The 12,259-nt window shown below is 42.1% G+C and overlaps 1 protein-coding gene across 2 annotated transcripts in view; it reads left to right on the top strand.

Moving 5' to 3' along the window:
• The window catches only part of TTLL11 (tubulin tyrosine ligase like 11), a 278,011-nt gene that overhangs the window by 45,014 nt on the left and 220,738 nt on the right, over positions 1 to 12,259 (top strand). For both annotated transcript variants that reach the window (XM_030207555.1, XM_030207556.1), the window contains 2 exons: positions 5,654 to 5,753; positions 9,189 to 9,322. In XM_030207555.1, coding sequence (XP_030063415.1) covers positions 5,654 to 5,753; positions 9,189 to 9,322 — 234 coding nt within the window. The remainder of the gene's footprint in view (positions 1 to 5,653; positions 5,754 to 9,188; positions 9,323 to 12,259) is intronic.

Here is a 12,259-nt window from a genome sequence, read left to right on the forward strand (position 1 = left end):
TGATTTAGGATGCAGGTTTTTTAAACTACTAACTTCCATTCTTCAGGCAGTGGTGCTCAGTAATCAGGATCTTAGTAGTCCTAAAATGTTACTACTTATAATGTTAAACTAATGAAGATATTGTTTCTTTTCATTTTATTTTTGGTGGAGTAGCATGATACTTACTTTCAGGACTGAATAAAAGAGGGAAAAAATTGCATAAGGAAACCCCGCCTTCTAAAGGAGAAATAAATTATCACATAAAAATAGTACCCCTTTTATTTATGCTTGTGAAAATAACATGAGAAAACACAGGTAGTTATTTATGAAAACAATGCAAAAACAAATCCTAGATTGTCAAGTGTACATGCAATGGTTATGCTGTGTTCCAGCAGTTCAGATTTAGGTAGCATACTCGGTGATCTCCAACAACTTTATGCCTTAGCTCTTGCCAGTCTACTTTGCCAGGCCTTCTTGATGTGGAACAAAACACTCATTGGTCCTGAAGTATATAGTCCATCATCATACCAATGCTAAGATGGCTTAGGGTTGTGGTAGCACTCACTATTGCATCCCTTTAATATATTCAGCATGTTGCCATTGGTATGAGGATGTGCCCATGAATTTGAAAATAATTCATTCCTGTTTGTGCCATTCCATAGTTGATATCACCAGAATAAATAAGGATAGCACATTGCAGCCTGTGGTTTATAGCAATGGGGAATAATATTGTTCTTGAAAATGTTTACATTGTGTAAAGTTTGGAGGCAGCACAGATCATAGGTAAAAAGGTCCCTTGATAACCATAAAGCTTTCTGTTCTAGTTGTAAAGTAGAGGAGTGTGGTAGCCGTGTTAGTCCACTCTTAAGGTTATCAATAGAAATCAAACAAAATAAAACATGGAAAAGAAAATAAGATGATACCTTTTTTATTGGACATAACTTAATACATTTCTTGATTAGCTTTCGAAGGTTGCCCTTCTTCGTCAGATCGGAACTAAGCAAATGTGCTAGCTGACAGTGTATATAAGTGAAAACATTCAAGCATTACTATGACAGTCTGACAGGGTGGGAGGATGGGGGTGGGTTGGATGTATGCATGGGGACATCAAAGCATATCATTGATATTCTAACAGGATGGGTGTGGATAGGTGAGGGGTGGGGTGATCAACAGAGACATACAGCTTTATGGTTTATAATGCGCTAGGAACCCCAGATCCTTGTTAAGTCCTTTCTGTTGGGTGTTAAAATATTCAATCATTCTGACTTCAAAGGTCTTACGTTCTTGTATGGTTTTAAAGTTACCTTTCAGTATTCTTACTGTGAAATCACTGGTACAGTGTCCTGGTTCTGTGAAGTGCTGTCCCACCGGGGTGGGGGCCCTACTGGCTGTAGTGTTCATGTGATGTCTATGTAAATTGAATCTTGTCTTAAGCATCTGGCCTGTTTCTCCAATATAGCATCCTTCGTTACATTTTTTACACTGAATGATATATACCACATTGGAAGATGAGCAAGTGAAAGATCCCTTTATGTTGAATATCTTTCCTTTGTGGATAACTGTGGGGTTCTGTGAAATATTTTGGCATAGTTTGCAACTGGATAAATTACAGGGAAGTGTGCCCTTCTGTTCCTTTTCAGTCTGTGATGGAAGTTTACTTCTGATTAGCTTGTGTTTTAAGTTGGGTGACTGTCGGAAGGCCAGTACTGGTGGGGATGGGAATATCTCTTTCAGTAATTCATCCTTCTGGAGTATAGGTTGTAGATCTCTTATGATTTTCCTCAGTTTTTCCAGCTCTGGATTGTATGTCACTACAAGGGGGATTCTGTCTGTGGATTATTTTCTCCTTGTACTGTAGCAGATTCTCCCTGGGTGTTTTGAGGGAGGAGGCAATATTCTTGGAGATTATTTTGGGGTTGTAGCCTTTCTGTTTGAAGGATGCAGTCAGGCTTTTAAGGTGTCTGTCTCTGTCCCCTGGGTCAGAGCAGATAAGGTGGTATCTTGTGGATTGGCTGTAAATGATGGATTTTTTTGTATGTGAAGGATGGAAGCTAGAGTTGTGGAGGTAGCTGCATCTGTCTGTGGGTTTCTTGTATATAGATGTTTGTATACAGCCATCACTGATTGAGACCGTGGTGTCCAAAAAATTGACTTTTTCTGGGGAGTAGTCAATTTTGAATCTGATTGTAGGATGGTATGTATTGAAGGCAGAAAAAAAATGTTTCAGAGTTTCTTCACCCTCTGTCCAAATCATAAAAATGTCATCGATGTACCGGTAGTATTTTAGAGGTTTGGTCTGGTGTGTATTCAGAAATGTCTCTTCCAGCTCAGCCATAAAAAGGTTGGCATATTGGGGTGCTGTCCTGGTGCCCATCGCAGTGCCCATTATTTGCAGATAGATATCATTGTTAAAGCGGAAGTAGTTGTGAGTTAAAATGAATTTGATTAATTTTGTAATAGTTTCTGGTGAGTATTGATGGTCCAGTGTGGATTTTTTTAGGAGTCTTCCACATGCAGCTATGCCATCCGCATGTGGAATGTTGCTGTATAGTGATTCTACATCCATCGTGACCAGAAGGGTGTTAGGTGGTAGTTGCTTGATATTTTTCAATTTATTCAGAAGTCTGTGGTGTCTTGTATGAAGCTGTTAGTTTTGTGTACGAGAGGTTTCAGAATTCCCTCTATGAATCCAGATATTTCTTCCGTGAGTGTGCCAATACCTGATATTGGCACACTCACTTAGGGGGGCAACTGAGAGAGTAAAAACTGTACAACAGGCGTGGACGCTGTTCAAAAATACCATCCTGGAGGCCCAGGCCATACATATTCCGCGAATTAGAAAAGAAAGACGGAACTCCAAAAGACAGCCGGCCTGGTTGAAAAGTGAGGTGAAGGAAGCTATTAGGGCTAAAAGAAACACCTTCAGAAAATGGAAGAAGGAACCGTCTGAAAATAACAAGAAGCAGCATAAGGCGTGTCAAAGCAAATGCAAGGCGCAGATAAAGAAGGCCAAGAGGGATTACGAAAAAAAGATAGCATTAGAGGCAAAAAAACATAGTAAAAATTTTTTTCGGTATATTAAAAGCAGGAAGCCGGCAAAAGAATCGGTTGGGCCGCTGGATGACCGAGGGGTAAAAGGGGCGATCAAGGAAGACAAAGACGTAGCGGAGAGACTGAATGAATTCTTTGCTTCGGTCTTCACCGAGGAAGATTTGGGTGGGATACCGGTGTTGGAAATGGTATTTCAAGCGGACGAGTCGGAGAAACTTACTGACTTCACAGTAAACCTGGAGGACGTAATGGGGCAGTTCGGCAAACTGAAGAGTAGCAAATCTCCTGGACCGGATGGTATTCATCCTAGAGTACTGATAGAACTGAAAAATGAGCTTGCGGAGCTACTGCTAGTGATATGCAACTTATCCTTAAAATCGAGCATGGTACCGGAAGATTGGAGGGTGGCCAATGTAACGCCCATTTTTAAAAAAGGCTCCAGGGGAGATCCGGGAAATTATAGACCGGTGAGTCTGACGTCGGTGCCGGGGAAAATGGTAGAGGCTATTATTAAAAACAAAATTACAGAGCACATCCGAGGACATGGATTACTGAGACCGAGTCAGCACGGCTTTTGTGTGGGGAAATCTTGCCTGACCAATTTACTTCAATTCTTTGAAGGAGTGAACAAACATGTGGACAAAGGGGAGTCGGTTGATATTGTGTATCTGGATTTTCAAAAGGCGTTTGACAAGGTACCTCATGAAAGGCTACAGAGGAAATTGGAGGGTCATGGAATAGGAGGAAATGTCTTATTGTGGATTAAAAACTGGTTGAAGGATAGGAAACAGAGAGTGGGGTTAAATGGGCAGTATTCACAATGGAGAAGGGTAGTTAGTGGGGTTCCTCAGGGGTCTGTGCTAGGACCGCTGCTTTTTAATATATTTATAAATGATTTAGAGATGGGAGTAACTAGCGAGGTAATTAAATTTGCTGATGACACAAAGTTATTCAAAGTCGTTAACTCGCAAGAGGATTGTGAAAAATTACAAGAGGACCTTACGAGACTGGGAGACTGGACATCCAAATGGCAGATGATGTTTAATGTGAGCAAGTGCAAGGTGATGCATGTGGGAAAAAAGAACCCGAATTATAGCTATGTCATGCAAGGTTCCACGTTAGGAGTTACGGACGAAGAAAGGGATCTGGGTGTCGTCGTCGATAACACACTGAAACCTTCTGCTGAGTGTCCTGCTGTGGCTAGGAAAGCGAATAGAATGTTGGGTATTATTAGGAAAGGTATGGAAAACAGGTGTGAGGATGTTATAATGCCGTTGTATCGCTCCATGGTGCGACCGCACCTTGAGTATTGTGTTCAATTCTGGTCGCCGTATCTCAAGAAAGATATAGTAGAATTGGAAAAGGTGCAGCGAAGGGCGACTAAAATGATAGCGGGGATGGGACGACCTCACTTTTCAACCAGACTAAGGAGGCTAGGGCTATTCAGCTTGGAGAAGAGACGGCTGAGGGGAGACATGATAGAGGTATATAAAATAATGAGCGGAGTTGAACAGGTGGATGTGAAGCGTCTGTTCACGCTTTCCAAAAATACTAGGACTAGGGGGCATGTGATTAAACTACAGTGTAGTAAATTTAAAACAAATCGGAGAAAATTTTTCTTCACCCAACGTGTAATTAAACTCTGGAATTCATTGCCGGAAAATGTGGTGAAGGCGGTTAGCTTAGCAGAGTTTAAAAAGGGGTTGGACGGTTTCCTAAAGGACAAGTCCATAAACCGCTACTAAACGGACTTGGAAAAATCCAAAATCCCAGGAATAACATGTATAGAATGTTTGTACGTTTGGGAAGCTTGCCAGGTGCCCTTGGCCTGGATTGGCCGCTGTAGTGGACAAGATGCTGGGCTCGATGGACCCTTGGTCTTTTCCCAGTATGGCATTACTTACTTACTTACTTACTTATGTCTGCCAGGGTTTCCCGGTTTGTGGATCTTGGGTAGCATGTAGAATGAGCCCACAGCAGGCTGGTTTGGTATGAGTTTTTTCAGGTGAGGTTGCGCTTGTGTAGGAAATGTTTTGATAAGGTCTTTCAGCTGTTTTGTGTAATCCTGTGTGGGGTCCTCAGTTAGTTTCCTGTAGTATTTATTGTCTGAGAGCTGTCTGTGCCCCTCTTCAATGTATTTTTGTATGTCCATAATTACCACTGCGCCTCCTTTGTCTGCGGGTTTGATGATAATGCGTTCGTTAGTTTGTAGGGTTCTTATGGCCGCTCTTTCTGGTGGGGTAAGATTGTACAGGATTCTCTTTTGTTTGTTGTAAAAATGCAAAGATTGCAGAACATTGAAGGTCAGCACAGGTGAGCATAAAATAAAGTTTGCTTTGGTTGTAGAAGAATCTGAATGATAGTAGTAATTCCACATAGAGGAACAGCCAATCAAGCACAGCAGAGAATAAACATTTCGAAGATGTGTGAGAATTCAGATTCCTCAGTCACTTCATAAATTCAGAAAGCCATTACTTGACATATTTGACTGATTCTATATCCAGACCTGTTTGTGGTCCACAAGGACCAGAATTGCTTATTGTGTTATTAAGAAATCTATACTGAAGATAGCTGTGCTTCCAGCTAAGACATTTGATTATATTTTTCTTCATTTACATTTCAGTTTCCTTTGGGCCGACGTCTGCCTTGTGACATTTATTGGCATGCTGTATCATTTCATGACAGTGAGCATATTTTCTCTGGTCAAGTCAACAAGTTTCCAGGTACGTTTTTCTTTCCAGGTATGTTTTTCTTATAACAGTTTTGTGATCTGTTTAAACTACTGATGGCATGAAACTCCTCAGCCCTAAGGTAGACTTACATCTGATTAGCTTTCAAGTTTAATTTTAAACACACTGTTGTATAGTAGTTTTAAATGAAAAAAAATATATATAAACATTTATACCACAAATCCTAGCATAGTCACAATTAGGTGATCTACAAAAGCATAAAAAACAAAGATCACAAATAAAATTCATAAAATATTGTTGTACTCAAGTTTTAATTCCTGTCACCCAACTAAAAATGAGTAGTTTCAGCTGTTCATGCTCTTTTTATTTTATTTTATTTTATTTTATTTCTTTCTTTTTCATTTATATCCCACATTATCCCAATAGATCAGGTTCAATTAACAGTACAAAAAGTGATGTGGGATGGTATACATTAACTAGTAATAACAAAGTAAACGAGGATTAAGTATAACAATATGTAATATGGAAACATGCTAGATGCAAAACAGTAACAATTTATAGTCATCCATACATAATAACATTTAAAATGAAACTGAGAAATTGGAATAACTTTACAGTTAGGGGTTTAAATGAATTGTGATCATTGTGAGAACTTGCTTAAACAGAGAGACTTTAAGGTATTTCTGAAATATCAAATAATTAGGTTCCCATCTGATGAATTTCGGGAGGGATTTCAACCATTTGGTACAGAGGTAAAGGACTCCTGACTTGTAGATCATATTTTTGCAACTGTGGTAGTGGAGGGTTAGCTAATATCTTGAACCAGGGAGAGCGTTGTGAAGGGGGAGATTAGTTAAAGGTTGCATGTAATCAGGGTTTAAGCCATAGTTTGAATGTTATTCTGGCTTTGATTGGGAGCCAGTGTAACTTTGGGGATCTTTTACTAAAGCTTAGCTCGAGTTATCTGCAGCAGGGCCCACAGGAATAAAATGGGCCCTGCTGCATATAACTCAAGCTAAGCTTTAGTAAAACACCCAAACGGGCTGCACTTTTGAATCTTGTAGTCTTCTGGCTGCTGTATTTTGAGCTGTCTTCAGTTTTTTCAAGGAAGATTCCTTACAGGCAGCATAAATGGCATTGCAATAATCGAAGTGTGATAATGCTAATGTTTTTACTAAGGTTCTAAACATATCAATAGGGAAGAGATGCCTGATTCTTTTTAGTTTCCACATTGTTTTAAAGCAGGGGCGTAGGCAAACTTCGGCGGGAGGGGGGTCCAGAGCCTGAGGTGAGGGGGCACATTTTAGACCCCCCCCCCCGGCGACCCCCCCACCGCCGCCACTACCACCTTTGAACCCCCCCGCCACCAACCCTTTCGACCCCCCCTTCCCCTCGCCGGGTACCTTTGCTGGCGGGGGTCCCCAACCCCAGCCAGCCGAAGTTCTCTTCTCCAGCGTGGCCGTGTTGCTGATCTGCAAGGCTTCTGTTTCTGTGAGTCTGACATCCTGCGCATTGTACCACATGCAGGACGTCAGACTCACAGAAACAGAAGCCTTGCAGATCAGCAACGTGGCTGCGCCGGAGAAGAGGACTTCGGCTGGCCAGCAAAGGTACGCAACGGCGATGGCAGCTGCGGGTTGGCAGCAGGAGGGGGGGTCGAAAGGGTTGGCAGCGGGGGGGGGGGGGGGGGCCAGGGCCATATCTACGGGGCCCATGCCCCCATGGCCCCACATAGCTAAGTCCCTGCTTTAAAGGTTTTTGTGATGTCTGCTTGGACTTGGATGTCGAATAATGTAGGAACCAATTATACCAAGTCCAGCCAATATTCAGCGCTATTTAACCGGCTAGAACAGCTGCTGACCAGTTACATAGCGTTTAACTGGCTATCTGCCGATATTCAGTAGGGGATAACTGGCAATCCCAACTGAATATCCCCAGTTAGCGGCCTATTTTAAAAGCCGATTTAGTGGCCATATTTGGCCGCGTGAAAAGGTGGGATATCTTTAAACCGCCCAAAATGTTCCGGCATTGAATGTCTGGGCTCAGCACTGACCATGTGAGTTAGCCAGTCTAACTCCTGCTGTCTGAATATCGACCCTGGTATCTTTAGTTGGGACTCCAATGGATAAGTTACACTATCAGTTGTGAAATTTTTACAGTTTATGACGTGGTGAGGTTTAGATAATAACAGAAATTTTGTTTTCTCTCTATTCAATTTTAGTTCAAAGGTGGAAGCCCAATTCTCCATCAGGCGTAGACCTGATTTGTTGATAGATAGCAGTTCTTCAATAGAATCTTTGAAAGGGATATAGATGGTTACGTCATCCACATAAATAAAATTATTATAACCATGGGCATCCAGCACCTTTCCTAAGGGGGCATCATAATATTTAATAAGATGGGTGAAAGGGGGGATCGCTGTGGAACTCTACAGTCTGGAGCCCATTGGGGGGAGATGGAATTAGGAGATATGACTTGATAAAATCTAGATTTAGGACAGATCCTCCTATACCTAAGTTGTCCATTAGTGTAAATAACAAATTATGGTCTGCCATATCGAATGCACTTGATATATCAAATTGCATAAGGATGATTTTCCTGCCTAGGCTGATTTCTTTCCCGAATATAGCAATTAATGTGGTTAGGACTGTTTCCATGCTGAAATTGGGTATAAAACCAGATTGTATATGGTTAAGAAAGGAAAATGAGGACAGATATTCATAAGCTGGTGAGCGACTATTCCCTCAATCACCTTTACTAGTAAAGGGAGAGAGGCCACTGGCTTGTAATTTGTTACATTGTTTATTTTTGCCAGGGGATTTTTAGGGATGGTGGTTAACGTTATAGACCCTTTTTCTGCGGGATAATGACCTAAGGTGGCCATTCATTTAAGTTTCTTGCATAAGTTTATCTACTTGGATCTCTTCTTTTGCTTAGATACAATAAGAATTGTAATGACACAAAATGCTGTTCATTACATATTCAACTATATATCTAACACTAAAGTTAGCAATACTAGTACAAGGCTCAGTTATTTATGATGTATACCAAATAACTGCAAGTTTGAGTTGTTTCTTTGAAAGTTTTCATTGTGATGAACAAAGAAAGTAAATATTTTGAGGTGGAGGATGTTAAGCAATTTGATGATATAACTAGAGATTTTATGGCTACATAGGCAGATTGAGTAGAAATCTAACACACCTATCTTTTGACAGATTTGAGTTTGTTGCTATCTGCTACCCTTTAGGTAAATCTACCATGATGATTACAAGAACAGACCTTGGACATATTTGCCCAACAGGTCAGATCACACCAGTACTATGCAATTCAAAGTGCAGGAAACATCCAGCAGTTAGCATCTGTATTCATTCGCCTGATGGTTGACCAAATTCTGAGATACATTTCACATACCACATGAAGACCTTGGTGTAAGAGCACTCAATATCTCCAAAATTAAATTTCCAACAGGCATGACTGATATGGTGCGAAAAATTACCTTGAGTCGAGCCATGCGAGCAATGCAAGAGTTGTTTCCAGAGGAATATAACTTCTATCCCCGTTCTTGGATTCTGCCAGATGAGACACAGTTCTTTATTTCACAGGTAGATTACATACTAAATTTTATCATATACATCCTACCATATTGTACAGAAAATGTCTTTGTAAAATAGTACTGTCTGCACAATTACCCAAAACAAGAGAAGCCTCTAAGAATATTTGATGTGCACATCTTGTTAGTGGAATTTTGAGCTATTGCAATGTTATTTCATAGCATATGAATGACTCATTGTCTAATGAATGCTTGTCCAAATACAGTCATCAAAGTCCAGAAGCTATCCAGCTCATTTTAGAAAGAGATCCCCGACCATCTTCCGACACAAATCGGGAGATGGCCGGCGATCTCCTGAAACTGGTCAAATCAGTATAATCGAAAACCAGTTTTGGCCGGGTTCAACTGCTTTCTGTTGCGGAGCCGGCGAAACTTCAAGGGGGCGTGTTGGTAGGGTAGTGAAGGCAGGATGGGGGCGGGCTCACAAGATGGCCGGCTTTGCCCGATAATGGAAAAAAAAAGCCAGGCTTGACGAGCATTTCGCCAGCTTTACTTGGTCCCTTTTTTTTCACGACCAAACTTCAAAAAGTAGCCCCAACTGACCAAATGACCACTGGAGGGAATCGGGGATCACCTCCCCTTACTCCCCCAGTGGTCACCAACCCCCCAAAAAACAAAACTTTTTTGCCAGCCTCTATGCCAGCCTGAAATGTCATACCCAGCTCCCTGACAGTATGCAAGTCCCTGGAGCAGTTTTTAGTGGGTACTGTGCACTTCAGGCAGGTGGACCCAGGCCCATCCCCCCTCACCTGTTACACTTGTGGTGGTAAATGGGAGCCCTCCAACCCTCCCCCCCCCAAAACCCACTGTGCCCACATGTAGGTGCCCCCTTCATCCCTAAGGGCTATGGTAGCGGTGTACAGTTGTGGGTAGTGGGTTTTGGGGGGGGGGGGTTTGGGGGACTCAGCACACAAGGTAAGGGAGCTATGTACCTGGGAGCTTTTTTTTTTTTTTTAAATTTTTAGAAGTGCCCCCTAGGGTGCCCGGTTGGTGTCCTGGCATGTGAGGGGGGCCAGTGCACTACAATTGCTGGCTCCTCCCACGACCAAATGCCTTGCATTTCGCCAGGTTTGAGATGGCCGGGCCCGGTTTCCATTATGGTTGAAAACGATGCCGACCATCTCCTCTACACCCGGCGATTGATTTAGCCAGCCCCAACCGTATTTTGAAAATATGCTTGGCTCCGCCCCTTGCGGAGCCATCTCTGAAGATGGCCGGCCAGCTATTTGGCTGGCACCGTTCGATTATGCCCCTCTATGTTTTCATTATCCACCAGGTTCTGTATAGGTCACCCAAAGTTGGGCATGGATCCAAGATCCATGCACAAACTAGTTAATGAGCCATTAACAATCAATAGTTGGAGTTTTCTGGCAGTCATTTGGAGTTACGTGAGGATCTATCCTGTGCCCTATTCTATAACATGTGCGCCTTAAGTTTTATGGCACATAAGGGGGCGTGGCCATTGGAGGGTCATAGGCGGGTCAGGGTGTTTCCAGAATTTAGACATTTACGTGCCCAACTGCCATTAGTTGCATGCCAGCATTTATACCAGCTTTCATCAGATGTAGGTGCTCATGCCCAAAGTTAGGTGTGAGGTCCATGCTAAGCTAGTATTCTGCAAAGGGTGCTCTGTGCAGAGCATCCTTTGCAGAATACTAGATTAGTGCAGTTCTTCCTGGCACCTGACTTTGGGTGCCATTTACTGGGGCCCTTTTATTATTCTACGGTAAAAGGGGGCATGCGCTATGGTCAGTGCGTGTTTTTGATGCACGCTGAGGCCCTCTTTAACTCAGAAGGTAAAGGGCTGTCTTTTTTGAGGAAAAGAAATGGCCGTGTGGTAAGTGAAACACTGCGTGGCCATTTGGGGGGGGGGGCTTACCGCCACGCATTGAGATGGCAGTAGGGCTCCTTCGCTATCCCAGCAGTAGCTGGGCAGCTGATTACCACTGGGTAAGCCCCAGCACTACAAAAATAGAAAATATTTTTGTAGCACCGGAAATGGTGTTTGTTGGGGGTGGGAATTACTGCTGGGCTTGTTCGGTAGCCCAGCATTGATGCATGGCAAGCTCGTTGCCATGTGCCAACCCTTTAGTAAAAGGGCCCCTGTATCTCTAATGACTATGCAAAAAAGATTTGCATACCCACTCCCCCATTGAAGAATGAGGGATGTCCTGAAAATCTGTTCTGTTTGCAGCCCTCAAGGACTGAACTTGGACAAGCCTAATCTTAGGAATCAAAGAATACAGAACAGCGCTTGTAATTTATTGAGAACCTAATTCAATAGATTTTTATTCCCACAGAAACTGAATGGGAGAAAAGCTGTAGTAGGTCAGGTCCTATGTGAAGCATAGTAAATGATCCACTGCTATAAAATTGAAAGATCAAAGCAAAAGAGATTGGTCCATGTGCATCACTTTAATTTGCACGGTGGGGTCTATATATTGTACTGGCAAAAATGTGCCGCGCTCCATTTTTAAAAAAATGTAATTTGTGCTATGATATAGAAGGGGAATACAGTAACTATTGATAGTTATCATGCTCCTCCTTCATGTCTCAGAATCTAGCTCAAATAGTATTTTGGTCTGTAATGTTGCCTGCAGGATGATTAAGAAATAAGGTGTATATCAGTGATGGTGGTTTGTATTTTCAGTGTATAGCATTACTTGATTTTCTGGAATCAAGAAAACCTTCAGTGTTTGTATTGGTATCTACTCAAACCTCTAATCCAGACTGATATGTGACTATTGTTATGGTGCCTAATATTTGCTGTTAAGAATTTTCCTGTGTTTTGCTATAATTAGTGAATTGTTTCTCCTTGATTCATTTAGATGTCGTACTCCCCTCCCCTCTTTTTTATTTGTTATTGGGTTGATTAATATCTCCTACTTAGTGTATTTTCTTAGGGACCCTTTTACTAAGCTGCCTTAGG

The sequence above is a fragment of the Microcaecilia unicolor genome, chromosome 6 (genome assembly GCF_901765095.1).
Source record: "Microcaecilia unicolor chromosome 6, aMicUni1.1, whole genome shotgun sequence".
NCBI lineage: Eukaryota > Metazoa > Chordata > Amphibia > Gymnophiona > Siphonopidae > Microcaecilia > Microcaecilia unicolor.